The sequence below is a fragment of the Dermochelys coriacea genome, chromosome 3 (genome assembly GCF_009764565.3).
Source record: "Dermochelys coriacea isolate rDerCor1 chromosome 3, rDerCor1.pri.v4, whole genome shotgun sequence".
NCBI classification, from domain to species: Eukaryota; Metazoa; Chordata; order Testudines; family Dermochelyidae; genus Dermochelys; species Dermochelys coriacea.
The window spans coordinates 66,076,681-66,102,983 of NC_050070.1; the positions used below are offsets into that span (position 1 = coordinate 66,076,681).

The following is a 26,303-nucleotide window of genomic DNA, read 5'->3' on the forward strand; positions in this document are numbered from 1 at the left end:
TGAGAGGGGTCCACAGCCTGTTTTTTCAACCCACATCCCTTGGATGTAGAAGGTTCTGAAGCCTCATGTCTACCAGGCAACTGGGGCCAGATTGGGGCTTCTTCTGACAGAGCTCTGTCTTTATGGAATCTTTGCCGGAGTTGTTGGCAAAGACCACACTTCTGCTATATTTGGCCTTCCCTGAGGCAGCAAATGCACTGGGAGTGTTTATCTGCAACCAAGAGCGCCTCTTTACAGGTGGTGGCACTTCTTGAAACAAGGCAAACTGGGCATACCCCGTTGAGGAGAAAAAAAAGCAGGAAGAATATAAAATCTCTTTTTCTTAAAGGGTAAAATAAGAAAGACGACGAAGAAACCCTACAACTAATACTATAACTAGGAGGTTAACTATAAGTATGTAAAACAACAGAACAATAGTCTTAGTGGACTGCTAATGGCTCTGTCTCTAGCCAAAGGTGGTTGAGAAGGAACTGAGGGGGCACACGTTGACTAGCCTTGTGGCGCAGCATGAGGAGAGACAGTGCATGTGTGGGCCTAAAGGGCACTGCTACTGAAGTTCTCCAATCAGCAGCGCAGGGATGTGAGCACACCTACAATGGAGCACCAACAGGGACACTACTCAAAGAAATGATGGATTTTTTTAATTTTTTTTTTTACTTTTGCATTTGCAAACAAATCACAAGAGCTTGTACATGATGAAAATACAACATATTTACTAATGATTGACATTTTATATACAAATATTTATAGTCCTATTTACATAATTTATGACTATATATTAATGCTTCCAGTTTATTCTTGGACAAAATCATCCTTTTTAATGAAAATTAAGCTTTTATGGAGTTTTGGAAAACATCTGAATGAGATGACCAAAATAATTATTGCCTTAATCCCAACCTTATCATTCGTTTTACATACAGACATCATGTACAAACACTTAGGGAATGTCCACATGAACAATTAGACTGCAGCCAAATGGGGTGTGAATATACCTCACACTAGCTGTTCTTGTGGACCCTGCTGTACACGTTAGCAGTCTGTTAGAGGGCTTTGAGCTAGTTGCATTTCAAAAAGGACCAGATCAAAGCATTCTAACGAACTGTTAATACACCAGCAGGGACAACATGGATAGTCAGACCATGACAGGCTAGTGCCCGGGAACTTCACGCCCCAGCCTGCTGTGGTCCAACTGTTCATGCAGGCTAGCCCTTACATACAGTGGGTGTATTTTTACATGTATGTATAAAATATATAGCATAACTATAAACAAATATTGCACTGCAAATCAATTATGGGCACTCAAGTGCATTTTAACAGGAACTTACAAGATACAAATTGGTATATAACTACTTTTTATTTAAATCTTGCACACTCACTCGTGTGGCCATATAATTTACTTATGAAAACATATCTTCTTTCATGGATCCTCTAAAAAGCCAATGATCTATAGCTATATATGTGCTGCTCTAGACCCGTAAACTAAGTTACTTCAGCTTTGACTTAACTCTTAGCATCATTCAGTCAGCAAATACCACCAATTATATTAAATAGAGCATTAGCATGAATGGCATGGCTTTGTAAGAAATCTCAAAAACTGAAAGAAAATGCTTTTCTAAGGTTATGTCTATACTACTAGTACTACAGTGGCACTGCTGCAACTACGCCATAGCATAGATGCTTCCTATACCAATAGAAGGAGTTTTCTGTTGATGTAGGTAATGTTCCTCTCCTAACTGCAGTAGCTAGGTTGACCAAAGAATTCTTCTATCGACCTAGCTGCATCTAGACTAGTGATTAGGTTGTCTCATAACTATGGCACACAGGGGGGTGAATTTTTTCCACACCCCCTGCGTCCTTCTAAATTTTAACTGTAGACCAGACTTAAGTCTGGGGTCATTATTGTCATAGAAACAATCTGCTCTAGTCCTCCAAGCATTTGGAGAAGTTTAGGGGCCAAAAAGGGGAGGGAAGAAAGAAAGAAAAGAGTACTGGGTGAAAAGATTAGAAGAGAGAAGTGCTGGAAAGATGTAAACAGGATTTTGTGCTCTAATTATAAATAACGTTGATATTACTGGGTTAGCAATTTCTGTATAAAATAGACCATGTTATTCAAGATTTTCATAGAAGATCTGACACAGGGGAATACAACTAAGCAATCAGTTACGCTATATGAAACAGACCTGTACATCTTCTGTCAAAAATATTCAGTAATGTTCCACAGGGTGTTGGAAGAATATGAAATGCAGATTTCTTCACAGCAATTCAGTTTATGGGGGGAAAAAAAATCATCTGGCTCAAAATTCGTAATTTTTTGTTCAGGATTATTTCACATACAAGACAAATTATTAAGAAATTATGAGACACAATATGATCAATCAATTGTTCAGTAAAAACCTGCCTTTAGAGGAGTGAAATTTCATATGAATTTATGGAAAGTATCTGAACTTGCAAGGATTACACCAGTGATTGTTTTATATTCACAGCTGTCTAGGTTAAAATTCTATTTCTCTGATCAGTTCTTACCCAGTCACGTCGTCCAATATCTTTCTGGTAAACTTAATCCACCTGAAACAGGTACTGGAATAACAACCCCTTGTTTCTGCAATTCCCGTAAAACATCTAATATTGAATCTAATTCCACTTGAAACTTCTCCAGCTCTTGATTCTTTAGTTGGGCAAGTTTTTTCCACTTCTCAACTTCCTGGGTTTGCTGCACGTCAGCAACATGTCGTGTTTGCTGCACTATCTGTAAACGAGAAGTTAGTTAACAAGAAGTATATTGATTTCCAGTCATCAGTTCACTGAACACTGTTCCTTAGTTGAGACAGTCCCTTTGCAAAAATACATGCTATTGTATTTTTAATTAAGTTTCTGATGTTAAATCCCAAAGCCCACTGCTAATTATTATATGGAAATATTTGTTCTGAACACTGGAAAATGTACTTTTGATAGTAGCAATAAATTCCTTTAGACATTAGTGGGGAGAGGAAGGGGGGTTAATACCCAGTTCAAATTAAAGAAGCTTCACAGGAGATTAATTTATTTTTTCCAAAGCTCCCAATTAAAAGTTTGAACACTTAAGACTTTATGACAAATATTTAACACTTTTGAATACATCAGGCCCAGTGCTATTGCTATACTTTTAAAAACTGTGTAATGAACTCTATAAATGCACCAAAAATAGTCTATAGTGACATTGCCCTGAGGCTGTTGCGGATATGGGTCTGAATGAGTTTTCACTCCTAATCTCACCAAATTCCAACATGCTAATTTGAACATGTTAGTGTCAGAGGAAATAAAAATCCATATGCCATTCTGAAAATGTAATGGCTATTCCAGACAGAGTATTTTATTTTGGAATGTGCTGTATAAAGCAAAGACATAATTTCAATCCTCTGCATTAACAAGATATAAATTGCCAGTCATTTTTATTATTCATGTGTATTACCGTAGTGCTGAAGGGTAAATCTACACGGTAAGCAGCCGTCCACGGCAATGAGTCTCAGAGTCCAGATCTACAGATTCAGGCTCATGGAGCTCATACTACGGTAAGATGTTCAGACTCCTCAGGTTCTGAAGGCCAAGAATGGGGGCTGGGTTTCAGAAACCCAAACATATGCACAGCATTTTTAGCGCTGTAGCGTGAGCCCACTCCGCAGACCCAGGCTCTGAGACTTCTTGTTGTGAGCTGATGCTTATCATATAGACATAACTAAGAGCCCTAGTCATGGACCAGGACGCTGATGCTTCTTAACATTCAATACATTAGAATGTCCCTTTTTTAGTTTATGTATTTATTTTTTACTGATTGCTAGGAGTCCCATTGCAGATGATTAAATTTGCAAGTTTGGAAATAAGCAAAAAACGGACACAAAATAAATCCCACAACAACTCAGCAAAAGGAAAATTACTTAACAGTGATTGGTGTTTCTTATAGTGTTGCTCCTCTTTTACTGTACAAAAAAATCCTCACAGTAAATATTGGCTCAGATTGTTTATTTCAATAATGTTACACGAATAAAGACTGGCCCTATGGTCCAGACAGCAAGGCAGTAAGGAACTGCCAATCAAGTCAAAGCATAAATCACACCTGCCCACTTGTGCCTGAATTGAGGAACTTTCTAGAGTTGGAAAAAAAAGGAAGTTACTCAGTACCTGAGGTTGTAGAGGTGAGTGGGTGGGCGCATGAGAGAGGGGAAGAAGAAAACAAATGTGTTATGTTAACTTGCTGTTTTGACTTTTAAAAACTGACAGCACAAGAATAGAAATAGAGCAATCATTGATGCTAATGAAGAAATAAATTGCTCCACCATCAGGTCTTATGCATTTGATAGGATATAACAACTTTATTCTTTAAAAGAATCTAAGTGAACAGTTCCACCCTTTCTCTGGCACAATGGGACTTTCTACCATTAGGGTAAAGCTAGCAGCAGACAGGGCTTTCTTGGTGGCCAATCCAAGACTATGGAACAATGCCCAGAGGAACTAGAACCCATTATAAACCTCACCACTTTCTTCTCCAAGTTCAAGGTACACTTCAACTTTGCCATCTCCATTTACCAAAACAATATTCCCCAAATGAAACCACTTAATTGCACATATAATCCTCTTCCTGGGAGAGCATGAGAGAAAGAATGAACCACATGTGACAGATACTAATCACACTGCTTAATGCACTACTGAAAAGCACTAAGATGCTAAAGTGATGAGGGACATAAAAGAACCTACATAGAATAAAGTAGAAGTAATTCTTTGGATATAAAATGATCCTTATGCAGATTACTAAGAACATAGAGGCTATATCCTCCTATAAAATGAGGTACAGGAATCACTGAGAAATTATTTTACCTAGTTGAAATTATATATGGCTGTATGTTAGGTTTTAAAAAGAAACCTTAATTCAGATACAAGTGGTCTGGAAGGGTTTATGCTTTGACTTCATTGGCAGTTCCTTACTGCCTTGCTATCTAGGCCATAGGGCCAAATTCTTTTTTGGTGTAACTCCATTGAAATAAACAATCTGACTCAATATTTATTACGAGAATTTTTTTTGTTTGTAGAGTAAAAGATAAGAAAAAAGATCCAACTCACCGAACAACCACTGGATTATATACTTGTCTAGTATTGTTAATTAGCTTTTTGTGGATTTGGGATAAAGATAGTAAAGAAAGTCTATGGGCATTTTTTGTGAAAGTACAAGGAGCATATGAGAAATATTTTGCAAGTTTTTTCTGTTTGTGTAATGTTTAGAAATTGAGCAAACATCTTAAGTTGTTGAGCTCTATTTGTGATCTCATTCAATATTAAATCCAGCCTAGTCTATAAAACACACCGGTCCTCATTTTCTAAACCTAGTGTTCCTGTTTGTGCCCATATATGGCAATTTGGCATCTACAACTGCTGTTACTTTGGATTTCTAAGTATCTTATTTGAGATCCAATGTACAAGTTACTTTAATTGCCCCTGTAAATAACTGGGTCCAAGATTGCATGCACATTTTTTATGCACCAGTGGGCACAAAAAAGCATGACTTTGGTCATCGGTCAAAATATATTTGATCCCTGCAGTATGGTCTGCAATAATTTGTACAAATGCTGTCAAAATACATAGGAGATAAGTACAGAGATGCTCTATTTTACCTGCTGAAGTTCTTGTTCTCTTTGTGCATGTCTGATCTCCATATACTTGATTTTCCTTTCTAGACACAGGAAGTGTTTCATCTCAGGACTTTGCCTCTCTTTAGCCTCTCTCAGTTCTTCCAACAGTTTTGCCATCTAAAATTTGAGGAATTTGTTATTTGTAATGAAGTAGTGTCAACTTTACTAAGTGTTGTATAAACACAGGATTTCCCATCAAAATGCATTTACGTTTCTTTTCACAGTATTTTAAATGTTAGCTCACCATTATAATCCAAGCTTATTTTAGAGCCCGCAGGTTCTTGCCTCTTATTATTTTCCTCTATGTTGCAGAAGCCTAATCTCTAATGGAATCATAAAATCATAGAAAATTAGGGTTGGAAGAGACCTCGGGGATCATCTAGTCCAACCCCCTACTCAAAGCAGGACCAACCCCAACTAAATCATCCCAGCCAGAGCTTTGTCAAGCCAGGCCTTAAAAACCTCTAAGGATGGAAATTCCACTACCTCCCTAGGTAATCCATTCCAGTGCTTCACCACCCTCCTAGTGAAATAGTTTTTCCTAATATCCAACCTAGACCTCCCCCACTGCAACTTGACCCATATTGCTTCTTGTTCTGTAATCTGCCACCACTAAGAACAGCTGAGCTCCATCCTCTTTGGAACCCCCCTACAGGTAGTTGAAGGCTGGTATCAAATCCCCCCCCCACTCTTCTCTTCTGCAGACTAAATAAGCCCAGTTCCCTCAGCCTCTCCTCATAAGTCATGTGCCCAGCCCCCTAATCATTTTTGCTGCCCTCTGCTGGACTCTTTACAATTTGTCCACATCCTCTCTGTAGTGGGGGTCCCAAAACTGGACTCAATACTCCAGATTTCAGAGTAGCAGCCATGTTAGTCTGTATTCGCAAAAAGAAAAGGAGTACTTGTGGCACCTTAGAGACTAACATTTATTTGAGCATAAGCTTTCGTGAGCTATAGCTCACTTCATCAGATGCATTTGGTGGAAAATACAGAGAGGAGATTGATATACACACACAGAGAACATGAAACAATGGGTTTTATCATACACACTGTAAGGAGAGTGATCACTTAAGATGAGCCATCACCAGCAGCGGGGAGGGGAGGGAGGGAGGAAACCTTTCATGGTGACAAGCAAGTTAGGCTATTTCCAGCAGTTAACAAGAACATCTGAGGAACAGTGGGGGGTGGGGTGGGGGTGAGAAATAACATAGGGAAATAGTTTTACTTTGTGTAATGACTCATCCATTCCCAGTCTCTATTCAAGCCTAAGTTAATTGTATCCAGTTTGCAAATTAATTCCAATTCAGCAGTCTCTCGTTGGAGTCTGTTTTTGAAGCTTTTTTGTTGAAGGATAGCCACCCTCAGGTCTGTAATCGAGTGACCAGAGAGACTGAAGTGTTCTCCAATTGGTTTTTGAATGTTATAATTCTTGACGTCTGATTTGTGTCCATTTATTCTTTTACGTAGAGACTGTCCAGTTTGGCCAATGTACATGGCAGAGGGGCATTGCTGGCACATGATGGCATATATCACATTGGTAGATGCGCTGGTGAATGAGCCTCTGATAGTGTGGCTGATTTGATTAGGCCCTATGATGGCGTCCCCTGAATAGATATGTGGACAGAGTTGGCAACGGGCTTTGTTGCAAGGATAGGTTCCTGGGTTAGTGGTTCTGTTGTGTGGTGTGTGGTTGCTGGTGAGTATTTGCTTCAGATTGGGGGGCTGTCTGTAAGCAAGGACTGGCCTGTCTCCCAAGATCTGTGAGAGTGATGGGTCGTCCTTCAGGATAGGTTGTAGATCCTTGATGATGCGTTGGAGAGGTTTTAGTTGGGGGCTGAAGGTGATGGCTAGGGGCGTTCTGTTCTTTTCTTTGTTGGGCCTGTCCTGTAGTAGGTGACTTCTGGGTACTCTTCTGGCTCTGTCAGTCTGTTTCTTCACTTCAGCAGGTGGGTATTGTAGTTGTAGGAATGCATGATAGAGATCTTGTAGGTGTTTGTCTCTGTCTGAGGGGTTGGAGCAAATGCGGTTATATCGTAGAGCTTGGCTATAGACAATGGATTGTGTGGTATGATCTGGATGAAAACTAGAGGCATGTAGGTAGGAATAGCGGTCAGTAGGTTTCCGATATAGGGTGGTGTTTATGTGACCATTGTGTATTAGCACCGTAGTGTCTAGGAAGTGGATCTCTTGTGTGGACTGGTCCAGGCTGAGGTTGATGGTGGGATGGAAATTGTTGAAATCATGGTGGAATTCCTCAAGGGCTTCTTTTTTCCATGGGTCCAGATGATGAAGATGTCATCAATGTAGCGCAAGTAGAGTAGGGGCATTAGGGGACGAGAGCTGAGGAAGCGTTGTTCTAAGTCAGCCATAAAAATGTTGGCATACTGTGGGGCCATGCGGGTACCCATCGCAGTGCCGCTGATTTGAAGGTAGTCTCTAAGGTGCCACAAGTACTCCTTTTCTTTTTGCGAATACTCCAGATATGGCCTTACCAGAACCAAAAAGAAGGGGATAATCACTTCCCTTGATCTGCTGGCGATGCTCCTACTAATGAAGCCCGGAATGCCGTTAGCCTTTTTGGCAACAAGGGCACACTGTTAACTCATATCCAGCTTCTCGTCTATTGTAATCCCCAGGTCCTTTTCTGCAGAACTGCTGCTTAGCCAGTCGGTCCCCAGCCTGTGGCAGTGAATGGGATTCTTCTATCCTAAGTGCAGGAGTCTGCTCTCGTCCTTGTTGAATCTCATCAGATTTCTTTTGGCCCAATCCTCCAGTTTGTTTAGGTCATGCTGGACCCTATCCCTACCCGCCAGCGTATCTGCCTCTCTCCACAGCTTAGTGTCATCTGTGAACTAGCTGAGGGTGCAATCCATCCCATCATCCAGATAATTAAGATGTTGAGCAAACCTGGCCCCAGGACCGACCCCTGGGGCACTCTGCTTGATACCGGCTGCCAACTAGACATCAAGTCATTGATCACTACCCGTGGAGCCTGATGATCTAGCCAGCTTTCTATCCACCTTATAGTCCATTCATCCAATCCATACTTTTTTAACTTGTGGCAAGAATACTGTGGGAGACTATGAAAAGTTTTGCTAAAGTCAAGGTATATCACGTCCACTGCTTTCCCCACATCCACAGAGCCAGTTATCTCATCATAAAAGACAATCAGGTTGGTCAGGCATGGTGCCCTTGGTGAATCCATGTTGACTGATCCTGATCACCTTCCTCTCCTCCAAGTGCTTCAAAATGGATTCCTTGAGGACCTGCTCCATGATTTTTCAGGGGACTGAGGCGAGTCTGTAGTTCTCCAGTCTCCTTCTTCCCTTTTTTAACAATGGGCACTATATTTGCTTTTTTCCAATTGTCTGGGACCTCCCAATTGCCACGAGTTTTCAAAGATAATGACCAATGGTTCTGCAATCACATGAACCAATTCCCTCAGCACCCTCAGATGCATTTCATCTGGCCCCATAGACTTGTGCATGTCCAGCTTTTCTGAATAGTCCTTAACTTGTTCTTTCACCACTGAGGACTGCTCACCTCATCCCCATACTGTGCTGCCCAGTGCAGCAGTCTGGGAGCTGACCTTGTCTATGAAGACTGAGGCAAAAAAAGTATTGAGTACTTCAGCTTTTTCCACATCATCTATCACTAGGTTGCCTCCCCAATTCAGTAAGGGTCTCACACTTTCCCTGACCACCACCTTGTTGCTAACATACCTGTAGAAACCCTTCTTGTTACCCTTCACATCCCTTGCTAGCTGCCTCTCCAGTTGTGCTTTGGCCTTCCTGATTACACCCCTGCATGCTTGAGCAATATTTTTATACTCCTCCCTAGTCATCTGTCCAAGTTTCCACTTCTTGCAAGTTTCCTTTTTGTGTTTAAGCTCACTGAAGATTTCTCTGTTAAGCCAAGCGGGTTGCCTGCCATATTTGCTATTCTTTCTGTACATCGGCATGGTTTGTTCCTGCGCCCTCAATAAGGCTTCTTTACAATACAGCCAGCTCTCCTGAACTGCTTTCCCCACACATTAGCCTCCCAGGGGATCCTGCCCATCAGTTCCCTGACGGAGTCAAAGTCTGCTTTTCTGAAGTCCAGTGGAGGATGGCTAGCAGTCGTTTTCCTTCAAACTCTCAATGCAAATTCATACGTTTGCCAAGAAAAGGGCTGGAAGGCACCACTTACTCTCCAGCTCATGCAGCTTCTGCTCACCAAGAACCTCAAAGGGCCTGATCCTACAAACCCTTACCTATACAATGGGATGACTACTCATGGGTAACAGTTTGCAGAGCAGGGACCATGTTGGATCCTTTCAGTCAAGGACTTTCTGAGCCTGCCACCTGAATTCAGTATGTTTTGCTACCACTTATATGTAGACCACCACACTAGAAATTATGGCAAACAAAAGTAAATGCATGTATAGGAAAACATTTTTAATCTGGATGCTTAAATCCCTGTTTAGGCTCTTAAATATAAGTGGCCTGATTTTCCAAGATGCTTAGAGGAAGTTGCAGGCTCACAGCACCTCGGAAATCAACACAGGGATTTGGATGTGTAGCTTTAGAACCTCATATTTGTAAGTGTTGGCTTATATTTTTAATTTAATCACACAATCAGAGAAATTAGAGATTAAAATGATCTACTTGTCCATTTCTCCAAGCCAATGTATAATTATTCCTAATATATATATTAACCAGTCCAAATTTTCTCAGTCCAAATTATTTTTTACTCAAAGCACATTGAGATATTAATTAATCCACAAATACAGTAACTTCTCACTTAATGCTATCCCGATTAACGTTTTTTCATTGCTGATCAATTAGGGAACATGCTTGTTTACAGTCGTGCAATGCTCTCTTCTAACGTTGTTTGGCAGCTGCCTGCTTTGTTCACTGCTTGCAGGATTCTCTGGAAGAGCAGCCCCTCCCCCGGGGATTAGAACTGAGGGGGAAGGGGGCCGCAGCCCCCTCACCCCCATCAGCTCCCCTAAATTCCCTGTAAGGTATGTGGCTCCGCAGCTGCCCAGCAGCAGTTCAGGTGGCCCTCCTCCTACTACCATGCTGCTCCTGCCCTACCCTCTGCCTTGGAGCTGCTCCTGGGAGCTTCCTGCTTGCTGGGGGGGGGAGGGTGGAAGAGGGGTGCTGATGTCAGGATGTCCCCCTGCTCCTGCCCCCCGCCCACCCCAGCAGGAGAGGACAGTCACAGGGCTCCGGGACAGAACAGGGAGCTTGCAGGAAGCTGTTGCTTCCTGTCTGATCTGCTTAAAAGGGCAACGTACTTGAAAGGGGGGTCAGCATAGGTAAAGGGGCAATGCATCTCTCTCTCTCTCATGCATGCACCCCCCAGCACTTTGGAAAGTCAGCACCTGTGCATCGCTGTCAGGAGGAGGGAGTGGTGCGCTCTAGCTGGATAGCGTGGGTTCATCATCATGTTCAGTTTTTGCAGGGAAGTGTTTGCAGCTACTGCCCTGCATCTATTGTGTTTCCTCCCTCCTGCCTCAGTCCATGCTGCCTTGTAGAGTGTGAGGCTACATTAACAGCAGCAAAAACAACAAGGAGTCCTTGTGGCACCTTAGAGACTAACAAATTTATTTGGGCATAAGCTTTTGTGGGCTAGAACCCACTTCATCAGATGCAACAGCAGATTAATCCTTGACGGCTCAGTCAAGTGCTAGTTCATCATTCCCTGGGAAATATTCCACCCTCTTACTCCACCACCTCAATCAAGCTTCACAATCACTCATTGCTGTATACAATATTAAACAGTTTGTTTAAAATTGTTTAAAACTTATACTGTATATGTATATGATGTCTTTTGTCTGGTGAAAAAAATTTCCCTGGAACCTAACCCCCGCCCTATTTACATTAATTCTTATGGGGAAACTGGATTTGCTTAACATTGGTTTGCATAAAGTCGCATTTTTCAGGAACATAACTACAACGTTAAGTGAGGAGTTACTGTAAAGGAAACAATTGTATAATTGTAAACTAAAGCCCTTCTCTCATCTTTTACATAAAAAAAATAATGTACCAAGAAATAACTTTTCACAACAGTTTTCAGATACAGACTACATATTACTTTAAAAAAAAGAATTTGCATAGAGACAAACAATGTTAGAAAAGGTAGTGCTGGAGTATATAACACAGGGCTAACATCTCCTCTTGTCTAATGTTACAACTTTAAAGTAATAATCTGAAAATTACCTAATCACTGAATTAAAACTTCGTTTTGGAGGGAAATGAATGGTTTAGGGATTTTCTCAAGAAGTTACTGACTGACCCTCTGAGCCATATAGGACAATCTTCAGAAATTCGATAGGTGGGGGTGGGTACCTGCTGGAGCTCGGGGCTTCAGCCCTGTGGCCGGGTTTGGGGTTAGGGGTTTCTGCCCTGCGGGGAAGGGGGTCTCAGGACTTCAGCCCTGCAGGGTGTGCATGCCGGGGCCCTGGGCTTCAGCCTTGTGGGAGATGCCCGCTGGAGCTTGGGGCTTCCAGCTAAAGCCCCGAACCCTGGCAAGTGCACCCCATGGGACTGAAGCCCCGGGGCCCCCCTACCCTGTTGGCTAGAAACTCCTAGTCCTACTACCCTGCCACAGGGCACAAGCCCTGAGCTCTTCCCCCTCGACTAGTCTGGTAGGTGGAGAATGGGGAGAGGTTGAGGGGCTCCGCGAGCTGCACTTTAACTGTAAAAGAGCCGCATGCAGCTCACGAGCCATGGTTTGGCTAAGCCTGCTATATAGGTTACTTTCTGTTCCTTGTGTTTTTAAGTGGTACTGCAGTTTGATGCATCTTTGTTCCTCCAGCCGCTGTCTACACTTGTGGATTTCAAAAAGGTTCCATCAGAACTTTCTAGAGTCCTTAATTTCTCAGTGTTGCTTTCCTGAAATCTAATACCCAGTATTGCTGCATTCTGAGAGTCCCCACTCATCCCCATTCTTTATTACTCTGAATTCAAAATAGCCGGAGGTGACCAGTTCCAAATATCAATATGTTCACATCCTCATGTAGTACCATGTAGAAGCAGATCCAAATATCTTTTGGTTAAAGTCTCAAATTTTTAAATCTAAGTTGTCTTCTAGTGAAGCTAGGAATCTGTTATCTAACAGATTGGTGTAGTTCATGCAGCATGGCTCCGCACAGCAATTCAGAGGCAGATTAGCATTCAAAATACCTGAATTACTTGTGGCTCTCCCAAAATGTCCATATCTTCATTTAAGGCTCTGGTAGTTTAAATAGATGAAGCTCAACCCCATCCCATTTAAGACTGCTAATAGTGATTCCCCTGTAATGACTAATCATATTTGCAATCTCCATTGGTTTTATTTTAACTAAATTTGGATTCTAGGCACAAAATGGTTAAAAGTTATTTTACAGTAACATTAATAGTTATTACATAAATTGAACAAAAAAGGCAAGTGAAGTTTTACCTTGAAAAGTCAGTCTCACAACGATTTCTAATGCAAATTGTTCACTTTACAAATACAATTATGTTTTTTCTAACTGCCAGCCCTTCAAACTCAACCTGGAATCTGTAGTTTATGTAGTAGTCTTTCTTTCTTACACATCACCACCAGGGATAAAAGGACACACTAGAAACAGATCGTTTAAGTAAGAAGATGCTATTTTTTACATAGGCATTTTTCGGAGTAGGGCTGAACTTTAAGATTCATAGAAGATGAAGATTAAGCATCACTAGAGGGACATTTTAAAGTTGTGATAAAGCACAAGAACTCCTCTTGCTTGAGCACATACCGTTATAGAAGGTGTGAAAGAATTATCAGCGAGGACAATGGATAAGTTTACTAAAATTTCAAACATTTAAAACCTTATAATGGAAAAAATTGAAGTATTGCTAAAATAAATGGTATTTATGATTTTAGTGTTCGAGTGACACAGCATTAGCAACATTGTTCGAATGTACTATCCTCAGCAAAGCCTTCAACAGAAAAAAAAGACAGAAAATTAAATCATCATCATGATGGAGGACAGTTTTACAAATAGATGGTATAAAAAAAAAGACAGACAACATTTAAGTGTGGGATAGATGATCCCTACAGAACAACAAAACAAATGTAGTCAAAAGCAATATTTACAATATAACTGGGAAGTAACTGATCAGAAAAAAATAGCCACCTAAACCGGATATTATAAGTTAAGGAATTGAAGCAGAGGTATGATAATTGAATGTCTGAAAACAGAAAAGGTCTAAAGGTTTTAATGTGCTCATATTTACCCTGTGGATAGAGGAACAGATAGAGATTCAGAAGGAAGATTTATTCCTACATTGGCAGTGAGATGTACCAGACTCACGCGTCACAATCATTTTAGTACCATGGCTCCCTTACAGAACAAGTTTCAAATACAATCTATGACTAGAGATCCATGTTCAACTTCAGGAACATATTAATCAAAAGAGGAATTCAATCCAGACAAATGATCTTTGATAGTATTTTGATCACTTTCACTCTGCTCTTAAGAAATCTGATAACACTAGAAACAACTCAGTAACTCTCTTTTCTGTGTGACATTTCCAAAGACAAAGCTTCTTCATGAATTCCCTGATTTTCTCTTTCGTATCTAGTTCATTTGTCTTCCTACCTTACACTTTAAGTTCAGTGCATTAAATTTGCCAAATATGCCTACCACATAAGCTAATATAATCAAGAAGTCCATATTACTCACACAATCTGCAAGGTCTGTTTTCCAGAGGATGAAAATTCTGATTTTGTTTTGCAATTTAAAGATGCATTGTAAAACTTTCATACATGACAACCCCCGGTCTTCACTGTGAAACAAAAGCTGAGAGTAGTCAGAGCCCATCATTTCACACATTGTACTAAGACCATGTGTGTTCACTACCCAGAATTTTATAAAATTAACAATTTTAAAAACATTGAGGGCCTTGTGTACTTCAGGTTGCAACATCTTCAATACCAAAGCATAGCGATGAATCATACAGCTTGTCCAAATGTCTGCTGGTACCACTTTCTTAACTCATGTTGCAACCACACTATTCTATCCTGTCATGGCTGCTGCCTCATCAATGTACGTATCCCACTTATGACCTTCTGGAAGTAGAAGGATCTTGCCAATCATGTGAGATTGTTTGCATTTTGCAATTTGCATGGCCACAACATAAGATGTTTCTAAGGCTTTTTGAGGAAAAAACGGTTACTTACCTTATCGTAACTGTTGTTCTTCGAGATGTGTTGTTCATGTCCATTCCACATTATGTGTGTGCGCACCGCGTGCACAAGCATCAGAAACTTCTCCCTTTAGCGGCTCCCATCGGGGGGCCCCCTGAGTGGCGCCACTGTGCCCTGCTGCCTGACCCCTTCCGGTTCCTTCTTCCTGGCTACCCCGACAGAGGGGTAAGAGGGTGGGTGGTGGAATGGACGTGAACACCACATCTCGAAGAACAACAGTTACGAGAAGTAACCAACCATTTTTTCTTCTTTGAGTGCTTGTTTACATTGATTTACATTAGGTGAATCACTAGCTTACCTCTGGTGGAGGGTAGGAGTAATGGAACAACTGACTGGAGGACCGCTCTGCCAACTGCCGCGTCCTCTCTGGCCTGCTGGTTTACCGTGTAGTGGGTCGTGAAGATGTGCACCGAGGACCAGGTGGCTGCTCTGCAGATCTCCTGGATCTGGACCTGTGCCAGGAAAGCCATGGAAGTTGCTTGCGCCATGGTCGAGTGGGCCGTGACTGCCGGGGCCGAAACACCTGCGAGCTCATAGCACGCCCGGATGCAGCTTGTAATCCAAGACGAGATCCGCTGCGCCGACACCGAGAGACCTTTCATACTCTCAGCTATGGCCACGAACAGCTGCGCTGATTTATGAAAGGGGTTAGTGCGCTCCAAATAGAACGCCAGCACTCGACGGACATCCAGGCTGTGTAGGCTGTGGTGACTCGGGTCTGTATGGGGTTTTGGAAAAAACACCGGCAGACAAATGTCCTGGCCCAAATGGAATTGCGAGACTACCTTAGGGAGGAACTTGGGATATGGTTGGAGCTGCACCTTATCCTTGCGAAACACTGTATACGGTGGCTCAGAGGTGAGAGCCCTCAGCCCTCAGACATCCTTCTGGCTGAGGTAATAGCCACCAGAAATGCCACCTTCCAGGAAAGGTGCAGGAGAGAGCAGGTAGTGAGGGGCTCGAAAGGGGTCCCATGAGCATAGAGAGGACCAAGTTAAGGTTCCCATGAGGGACTGGGGGGGCGAGTACAGAAATATCCTCTCCAATCGGTTTAAGGAACCGTCCCACCACTGGGTGGGAAAACACCAAGCTCCCCTGAAAATCCTGGATGGAAGGCGGAAATGGCCACCAGGTGCACTGAGTGAGGACGGGGCCAGTCTCTGCTGCTTGAGGTGCAGGAGGTACTCTAGGATGCCTTGCACTGGGGTCTGGCATGGCTGCACCTGTCAGGGCTCACATCAACATGAGAACCTTTTCCACTTGGCCATATAGGTGGCCCTGGCAGAGGGCTTCCTACTGCCAAGCAGAATATGCTGCACAGGAAGGGAGCACTGGCTCTCCAAGGCGTTTAGTCACAGAGCTTCCACACCGTCAGGTGTAGTGATTGCAGGTCGGAGTGGAGAAGCCGCCCGCTGTTCTGCGTGACGAGGTCCCGATGTAGAGGCAGGACTACCGGGGCCTCCAACAACAGCTCTAGGAGCGTTGTGTACCAGCACTGGGAGGGCCACGCCGGGGCAATGAGGACCACCGCCGTCCTGTCCCTGCGTACCTTGAGCAGGACCTTGTGTACCAAGGGGAGCGGGGGAAAGGCATACATCAAGCCCCCTCCCCATGGGATTGCAAACGCATCTGTGACTGGGCCCGGGCTGTGGCCCTGGAACTAGCAGAACTGTGGGCACTGGGCATTGACCCTGGTGAAAAACAGGTGTACTTGGGGAAACCCCCACCCGCAGAAGAGCAAAACCACGACGTCTGTTCTGAGCATCCACTCGTGTATGTGGTATTACCTGCTGAAGTAGTCTGCCAGCTCATTTCGCACCCCTGGGAGATATGACGCCTCAAGATGAATGGCGTGGGCTATACAAAAGTCCCAGAGGAGGAGAGCCTCACGACAGAGCGGCAAGGAACGGGCCCCGCCCTGCTTGTTTATATAAAACATGGTAGTAGTGTTGTCTGTCAGAATTGTCATGCTGTGACCACTCAGAGTGGCGTGAAAGGTCTGGCCAGCTAGATGAACCATCCTGAGCTCCTTCATGTTGATATGGAGCGACCGCTCTGCTCCGGACCACAACCACTGCATCATGAGGTGAGCCCACCATCCGTGGTCTGACGCGTCCAACACCAGTGTCAGGTCCGGTTGTGGGGTGGCAAAGGGGATGCCTTTGAAAACCACAGGCTAGGACTGCCATCACAGCAGGGAGTCCAGCACGTCCCTTGGGGCTGTCACTACCAAGTCCAGGGGGTCCTTGCCTGGGCGGTACACCCGAGCGAGCCATGCCTGCGAAGTCCTGAATCTCAGTCTGGCATGCCTGACCACGAGCATGCATGCTGCCATGTGGCCCAGCAGCCGCACCTGATCGTTGTCATTGGAAACTGGCGCAGGGAGGTCACAGCATGCTGGATAGCCCGGAATCGGATACTGTAAGACTTGCCCTGGCCTGCACCGCGTCCAGGACTGTCCCTATGAATTCCACTCTCTGCGTGGGGCTTCAGGAGTCAGTATGGGGACTGGGACCGCTGCACCAAGTAGCTCAGCCTAGACGGGGCCCCTTGGCGCTGTTGAAAGGCCCAAGGAGTCCAGAAGGGCCAATGACCTGGCGGCCTCCATTGGGGGTGCCAACCCGTCTGAAAGTCCCTGCTGTCTGGAGCATGGTGCGAGTAACTGTAACAGCCAAAGTCGGTGCTGGACTGCAGCGACGCCGACCGCAAAGGCCATGGCGGTGCCAACGATCTGTGCCGGCGGGAGACCAACGAGCGGCTCCTAACGGAATGGGAGAGGTACTGGTACCGATATCCCCAGGACCGGGAAGGGGATCTGGACCAGGGCCAGCGTTCCCAGGACAGGGGTCTGCGGGAGTCCTCCGGTGAGGGCAGTCTCAACTCCTCCCAGTGCTGGTCTCTAAGTGGTGCTGGAGAGCGTTGTGCCCCTTCCATTACTTCCTCGCACTGACCCACTCCCACTACTGCGACTTCCTTCTGAGCTGCAGGTAACTGAGAGTCTGCAGATGCGGAGCTCGATCGGGACCAACTCTGGGAGCGATGCTGGGACGGTGTCTTCGAACGGCACACTATTGCCGGCTTACCCCTTGACTGCACCTGTGGCATGGGTGCCGGAGGATTCTCCCTATACGGGAGGAGGCTCGTTGCCGACAGCTCAATGAGGTCCTTCACTGCCTCAAAGGTGCCAGGCATGGAGGGCTGATCCATTATGTCCTCGAGCTCATCCTCCACACTGAGCTCACTTAGGCCTGGGCTCAATGGGACTTGTGGTGCTGAAGCCACTGGTGCCAGCGCTGGTATAGCAGCCTTCCTGCTCTTATCAGTGCTCGGGGCCTTGGAAGGCGCCAGCCTCTTATGCGGGGAATGTCTGCGCCTTCCTTTTGCTGCATTGTGGGCCGCACCTGGGAGGATGAGCAGTGCCGGGGCCTAGTCTGGTGCTCTGGGGCAGACAGCTTTTGGTGTTTAGCCAGTGCCGGGTCTCTCGACTGCTCCGGGGCACTACGCACCGAGGAAGCTGGAGCTGACGTTGGGCGCTCCGGGCCTGGTGGCTGCAATGCAGCTTCCATCAACAACCACTGCAAACGAAAGTCTTTCTTTCTTTGTTCTTGGCTTGAACGCCTTGCAAATCTTACACCGCTCAGTTTGATGCTCTTCCCCCAGGCAATGTAGATACGAGTCGTGGGGGTCACTAACTGGCATAGGCTTGCGGCACATGGCACAAGCCTTAAACCCGTGGGCCTGCGGCACGCCCTGTGGCCTGGGGCGGGTGCTGGAAGCCTCCAAGCACCTAATCACTTAAATGTCCACAACAAAGGTATGCTAACTAACTGATAACAGCTATCTAATTCTGTTCCAATGCCGCCATGGACGGTAAGAAGGAACTGGAGGGGGTCAGGTGGCAGGGGTATATATGTACAGTGCAGTGGCGTCACTCAGGGGGCCCCCTGCCGGGAGCCGCAAAGGGGAAAAAAGTTTCCGATGCTCGTGCACACAGCACGTACACACCTAATGTGGAATGGACATGAACAAGCACTCGAAGAAGAATAGTTGCTTCTTTAGACATGACTTTTTGTTTGCCACTTCAATTCTGTTGGTTTCTGAAGGAAAACAAGGTGCAGCTCTCATTTACAAATTCTGGGTGTTTGGGTGCTAAATGTCTTTGTAGTTTCCCTGGCCTCACACTTTCATTCATTAATGTATGCAAACAGACATCACATTGTGACTGTGGACTTTCCACAGTAATACTGAGACACAAAAACCAAAACATCATGTAATTATTGTATTGTCTACTTTTCATCCATTTCTGTTTAACTTTATTAAAACCACGATCTTCAGCCAAACGTTTGCTACATGTAGGCTTAGAACTTGGTAAAAATCATTCCATGAGGAAGATAAGATGCCCGTCTATCCCTCAGCCCCTTTCCCCCCATCCATATGTGCTGATGAAGTTGCTGACAGCAGTGGAAGACTGTCTTTGCCTTCTGCTCCAGCAGGGCCTTTATAGCCGAGAGGCTTCCTGATGAACACTTTCCCCAGCAGGAATGGAGGGCAAAGAGGCTCACAATCTGGCAGCAGCAGCTACATAAGACACAGGCCCATAGATAAGATGCAGGTAATTTTTAGGCCTAGTTTAATAATCTCTTAATTAGAAAAAAAAAAGCAGGCATATCAATTAAAATCTTTTCCCAAACATTTGTGGCTTCCCCATGAATTCTTTGTGGTTCCCCAAAGGAGCCCTGGCTCACACTTTGGGAAGCACTGTACTAGGTGACCTAATAGAGTTTTCTGTAAAATCTCTGAGATAGTCAAATTTTAATCTCTATTAAAAACAACAAATTATAGTATCTTTATATGGGAAGGAGTCTATTAAAAATGTATATTATCTGACTGTCCAGTAAATTTCTCTTCCCACTTAGTTAAAAAACAACAAACCACCAGCCTCTTAAAAAATTAATTGCATCTGAATCATCACAATGGAGCAGTTTTCACACACATCAGTCACTTCTAATCATGATTTCACAGAATCAAGTACTAGAGACCAAAGTGAAATGGACAAGCATTATGTAAGTTAATTTTTCTGTGGCATGTTCTGCTTCTTTGCTCACATAAATACCTATCCTATCCCAACCAATTAAAATTCACAAAGATACAGAGCAATTATTAAACTTAATTCTAACCAACTTAATTTACCAAGACCTAAAGTGGACGTGGAATCAGTCATCTGTTCGCTGTGCAACAAAATATGGACAGAGGAGAAAGTGCCAGAAGAGTGGACCCTCGGTAGCATAATCAAGTTACCAAAGAAAGGTAATCTAAACAATTGTTCAAACTGGAGGGAGTAACACGTCTATCTGTCACAGGAAAAGTATTAGCAGCAGTCCTCCTGAACAGAATGAAAGGAAAGATGGATACCATCGTACATGAACAACAATTTGGATTTAGACAAGGGAGATCGTGCACAGATGCTATTTTCACCCTGAGATTGATTACTGAGAACACAACTGAATTCCAAGGCAGTCTTGCCATCAATTCTGTGGACTTTTAAAAGGCATTTGCTAAACAGAGAAACAATGTGGAAAATTGTGGAACAATATGGAATTCCAACAAAATTAACATTATGCAGGCATTCTATGCCAACTCAAAATGCTGCATTAAAATGGAAAATGGATTGACTAAGCTATTCAGCATCAAGACCGGTGTAAGGCAGGGGTATGTCCTGTCTCCTTTTTTTGTTTATGCTCGTCCTCAACTATGTGTTAAAACAATGCGACCGTGGTACATATGGCCTAAAATGGAACAATTCAAGGCTATATGATCTAGACTTTGCTGACTACATCGCTCTTATCAATGAAGATGCCAATGGACTACAAAAATGCACAAACCAAGTAAACAAAGTAATGAAGAAGATGGGTTTGAAATACAATGCAAAGAAATGTAAAGTCATGTTAATGGGGACTATAGGGACAGAAATCAAAATTGAAAAAGAGCATCTAGAGAAAGTGGACAATGTTACATATCTTGGAAATACCATCAGCCAAGATGGTACTAGTTCCAAGGAAAGAAGAAGAAGAATCAGGAAGGCAAACGCTGCATTTGGAAGACTCAAAAACATCTGGCAACTCAAAAACATCTCCCTCAAGACCAAACTGAACATGTACAAAGCAATTGTCATCGCCATCACAACATACAGCAGTGAGACATGGCAACTTACCAAGAAAGAAGCGCAAAAGCTGGATACCTTTCATCACAAAGAAGATGAGAAGTCTGAGAAGACTGAGAAGAATATTGGGAATAACATATAGAGATAGGAAGATAAATGAAGAAGTCAGAAAAATTACTGAACAAGGCACCCTCTCACAAATAATCTACAAAAGATGACAGTAGCTGGGATGTGTGCTGAGAATGGAAAAAGAACGCTTACCAAATACCGCCCTTGAATGAAAGCCAGAAAACGCAAGAAGAAAGAGAGGAAATCCACAAACAACATGGAAATGAACAGTTCTGAATGACACCAAGCACCTCCACATGAAATGGGAAGATTTGGAGAGAAGGGCAGTTGACAGGCAAGGATGGCAAATGTGGGTAACCCAATGTGCAGCAAAACACGGGATGGACTAAGGTAAGGTAAAGTGGACACAAGCTTGGATTTTTGCAGGCCGCTTTCATTTTATATTATTGGAAATAATAAAAATCTTTTAAAAATAAAACAAAAGATTTCCTGCTTTTATAATCAGATAGCTCAAAATTGAAAAAAAATCACAACAAACCTTTCATTTACCTCTTTTTGCAAGATTTCCTCTCGCGTTTGTGAAACTGCAAGGGCCTCTTGATCTCTGTGCAGCTCATTAACTTGTTCTTGTAGATGTCTTATTAAGATCTAAGGAAATATTTTAAATATTTCTCATTAACACTGACAGATTTTAAAACCTTCAAAGTAATACATAAAATCAATTCTTGAATCTTAGAATTAAAATATATGAAAGCATTTCTTGAATCTTAATATTAATAGTAATTGTATTGTACAAAAGCCAATAGTTATGCAGTTAATTGGTTGTGTACTGGATTTGAATTTAAAATATTTCCATCATATCATATCTTTATGCCCTGTATATTCTCTACATTTTTATTAAGTAATATACATATATTTGTTGAGAATGTCATATTCTTTCAGAAATGGGACTTATTTTAAAAATATTTAATTTCTAAATCATCACAGATTTTGACCATTTTCTGTTAAAGTCATAGTTAATAACTCTTAACATTCATTAGGACAATAGGTGTATAACTGTTTTATTTTACTTCTTGTCTTGAAATTTTGCTATTTAGTTCAGCTACTTTAGAAGCAGAATGTTCCACTGCATGCTGACAAAGAATTTTCTCTACTTCTCTCTGATGGGATGCTCTTAGAGCTGCAATGTATTCTGCTGTATCTTCCTTTGTCCTGTAAAAGAAAGCTATAAATATAGCTGTTCCCCAAAATTGTAGCAACAAAATTATATATGCTTATACATTTAAAATAATTAAATTATAGGCCCCATAACTTCAAAATTGCACACGCTTCATTTCTTAGAAGTTACGAAGATTGTATATGCAAACACCATGTGTGTGCATTTACTCCAACTGCACCCACAATTTTGGTAACTGTATATGAAATTATGCATGTGTCTAATTTTGAAGATTTGGGGCATAAATATTAGTATTACACTATTAGATGAAAAGACAAAGGCATCCATGCTGCAACAATTTATATTAAATAACCTTGTTCTTACTCAAAGCCATAACAAATTCTAGATTTATTAAAAAGCACTCATCTGGACCTGCCTGAGGGCTTAATAGCAGTGCTATGCTACATAGAAGACCTAAGTCCTCTTCTCATCGTATTGTTCCTAAATGAGGGTAAGGACTCCCATGAGGGAAGCACACTTTGCCTCACATTCTCATCCATTCAAAAGCATCAATTTTATCCAGTCATCTATGACCAGAAAGATGCCAATTAGTGCCAATTTAGGTGGCAATTTTTGTGACACGTGTACACTTGACTATGAATACGTGTAGAGAAAACACCAACTAAGTTAGACGGTAGCATGAGAAGGTAGCAGCTTTTAGGTCATTACTAATGTGAGCTGGATTCATACATGTGATCTATTTGTCAAAAGGCACTGTATCATTACTGATCTCCCACCAAGACTCCAATGTTTTAATAAATGCATAGATGACTGTTTTACCTTCGTATGTTACTTTCAGAATAAGCCAGTGCTGCCTGAGACTTCACTCTCTGCTGGCTCATTTCTAGAGACAGTCTTTCTAGCTCATCTTTTAACCTTGCATTTTCTTGCAGAACTTCTGAAATATGGGAATCGGCAAAGTTATGTGGCTGGTATATTTTATCATCAAGAGTGTCTGGGAAGGGTTCACTGGTACTGACATTCCTTTTACTTGTTGCTAAAATATCCTTTTTCAAAATTTCTGTAGACTTTTCCTTATTGTCAGTTTTGTCACTTGAGTTATGATTTGACAACATCATCCTCCTCTCTTTTTGAAGTCTCTCCACAGTTTTTGTTAGGTCCTGTATCTCTCTGCTTTTGGTGATTAATTCTTGATTTAGTCTTACCAACCTCGCTTTAGCATGAGCTTGTTCCACTTGGTATTCTATTGATTGTAAGTCTTCATCATCTCTTTCACATTTTTTGAGTTCTAACTGGGAGTTCTGATTTTTAAGATTTTCAACTTCTGTTTGAAGATTTTTTACTGTGATCTGATGGTTCTCCTTTACACTACGAAGTTCTTGCTCAATTGCTGTAAAACTGGCTTTGCTGTTATGCAGTTTTTGTGGTTCATTCATCAATTTATAGGCAAGGAGTTCTTCAAGCTCTACAAGTCTTTGCTCATACTGAAGCTGGGAAAAACAGCAATTTACAGAGTTGCATATCTATTACTCCCTCTTTTTTGTATAAATTAAGGGATTAAGCACCTTAAGTAAATGTTTAACACATTATATACAACAAAACCAGTAATATTTACAACACTATAAATTAAGTAGTTCAGAAAGCAGCCTCATGAATGTAATAACTCATTAAGACTACCTGCAACAAAAAAGCACAGTATATCAGCAAACTAAGGAACTATTTTTAGTAAGGATAAATGGGCACCTTATAACAGTTAGAAAGAGAATAAATAATGAAAGCCAATTATTAGGAAAATGAGCATTTCCCGTTGTATTATTGTGCTGGATTATTCTATTCAGCTATCAGTCTGAACAGACAAATTAACATTCCATTCTCAGTTTAACCTTAAGAACACGTTGGCTCACTAAGAAATTCAGAGCATTTAATATTTTTGTTAAACATAGCATTTTAACTGTTGCTAGTTTCCACGTTGTAAATATTTAATAGTTTGTGATGGGACTGCCCACAGCCATATCCTTAGGGACCCATATAATGGACAAGAACGTACAAACAGAACAAAAAGATGATCCTTGCCATCTGGGTGTGTATGGGGTAATCAAGATCATTAAACCCTTGTCTCTCCTGAGCTCTGTCAGGACATTCTGTTTCAGAGGTACTAGTAGATAGATACACAAGGAAGCTCTCAATTGGATGGAGAAGGCAAACCTTAGCAACACATTTTCTTCTCCCGGTGTCACAAGCAGAAGACTGGTAATTTCTCATTCAGGTGAGTGCTAAGGTTTACTCAAAAGGGGTCTATCTCCAGCTGATTCAGTCTTTCCATGTTCTCCTTTCCTGCTAGGTAAGCAGCGACCAAAACAGGTCTTGTGGAACAGAGCCCACTGCCATACCAGCAAGACTTCCCAACACAGGATTTCAGAAATGGTGCCAAGATCCTGGCAGAAGTATAAGTTTTCCTGGGCAATGGCAACCTAACACCTACTTTTCATGCTGCAAATCAGGGCCCAGGACAGTTTCTGCAAGAATCCCCAGGCCATGAACCCCCAACTTAACAATTCTCTGTCCTGGACATCCATGAAGAAAAAGGTGGGGGCACGGATTCTGACTCAACATGCAGAAGAGACTGCAATTTGTAAGTGGACTGTGTCACTGCTGCCCGCACACTTACTTCGCTTGTGTGTGCAGCTCAGTATGTGTGCACCTCCTCTCTGTATCCTGTAGGACACAAGTATCCTTCCTCTATTTATGAAAGATTTTTTAAGAAGACCCAAGCAATCTCTCCTGCAAGTTTAATTCCTCCTCTGTCAGTTTCAAAATGCTTTTACATGACTATATTTTAAATGCACAAAGCTTTGAAATTTCTGGCCCCAAAATATTCCCCAAATGTTATCTTTTCCTTCAATTTGCAATGCTAATACTTAGAGACAGATACCCTTACATTCAGTAGAACCTCTTTTCACTACCTGTGGAATAAACTGCCACTCAACTTAAGGGCCTGATGCTGATAGCCTTAAGTTAAAGTTACCTTTATTTTTTGAAACTGTTGTTCCATAGCACGTAGACTTTTTTTAGCTTCATCATCTTTACCCTCAAGTTCTGTTTCTAACTTTTTTATTCTTCTTTCCAGGAAATCAATTGTATTGGATTTAGCCGAAATGTCACCACCTCCCTCAGATGCTGCAGCAGCAGCATATATCAAAGCAGGCAAAGAATTTGGATGCCTTCTTTTTAGAATTGTTTCCATTTCTTTAATCTGTCAAAAAAATATAACTCGTTAAATAGAGATTTGATAAATAAATATTGTGGTTTTCACCGTCAATAAGAACATAAGAATGGTCATAGTAGAACAGATCCATGGTCCCTTTTGCCCGAGTATCTTCCAACAATGGCCAGTGCCAGATGCTTCAGAGGGAATGAACAGAAAGGTACAATTATTCAGTGATCCATCCCCTGTCATCCAGTCCCAGTTTAGGTGCACTCAGAGCATGGAGTTGCATCCCTAACCATGTTCGCTAATAGCTATTGATGGCCCTATCCTCCATGAACTTATCTAATTCTTTTTTGAACCCAGTAATACATTTGGCCTTCACAACATCCCTTGGTAATGAATCACACAGGCTGACTTTGCATTGTGTGAAGAAGTACTTCCTTATATTTGTTTTCAACCTGATGCCTATTAATTTCATTGAGCGTCCACCTGGTTCTTGTATTATGTGAGGAGGTAAACAACACTTCCTTATTCACTTTCTCCACATTACTCATGATTTTATAAACCTCAATCATATCCCCCTTTTGTCATCTTTTTTCTAAACTGAACAGTACCAGTCTTTTAAATCTCTCTTTGTATGGAGGCTATTCCATACCATTTTTGTTGCCCTTCTTTGTACTTTTTCCAGTTCTAATATATCTTTTTTGATGGGGCTACCAGAACTGCAAGTAGTATTCAACTAGTGGGCATACCATGGATTTTATATTATATATTTTCTGTCTTTTTATCTATCCCTTGTCTAATGGTTTCTAAGAGGGGGTTTCC

General features: G+C 42.4%; 1 protein-coding gene across 13 annotated transcripts in view; it reads right to left on the bottom strand.

Moving 5' to 3' along the window:
• Positions 1 to 691: 691 nt before the first annotated feature.
• The window catches only part of CEP162 (centrosomal protein 162), a 92,738-nt gene continuing 67,126 nt past the window's right edge, over positions 692 to 26,303 (bottom strand). For 7 of the 13 annotated variants that reach the window (XM_038394857.2, XM_038394858.2, XM_043510610.1 and 4 more), the window contains 6 exons: positions 25,296 to 25,523; positions 23,090 to 23,760; positions 22,164 to 22,305; positions 21,643 to 21,741; positions 5,640 to 5,774; positions 692 to 2,746 (listed from right to left, as the gene is read on the bottom strand). In XM_038394857.2, the coding sequence (XP_038250785.1) occupies positions 2,528 to 2,746; positions 5,640 to 5,774; positions 21,643 to 21,741; positions 22,164 to 22,305; positions 23,090 to 23,760; positions 25,296 to 25,523 (1,494 nt within the window). In that variant the 3' untranslated portion in view covers positions 692 to 2,527. Of the gene's footprint in view, positions 2,747 to 5,639; positions 5,775 to 21,631; positions 21,742 to 22,163; positions 22,306 to 23,089; positions 23,761 to 25,295; positions 25,524 to 26,303 lie in introns of all 13 variants that reach the window. The other 6 variants (XM_043510616.1, XM_043510615.1, XM_043510614.1 and 3 more) reach the window with 5 other exon arrangements.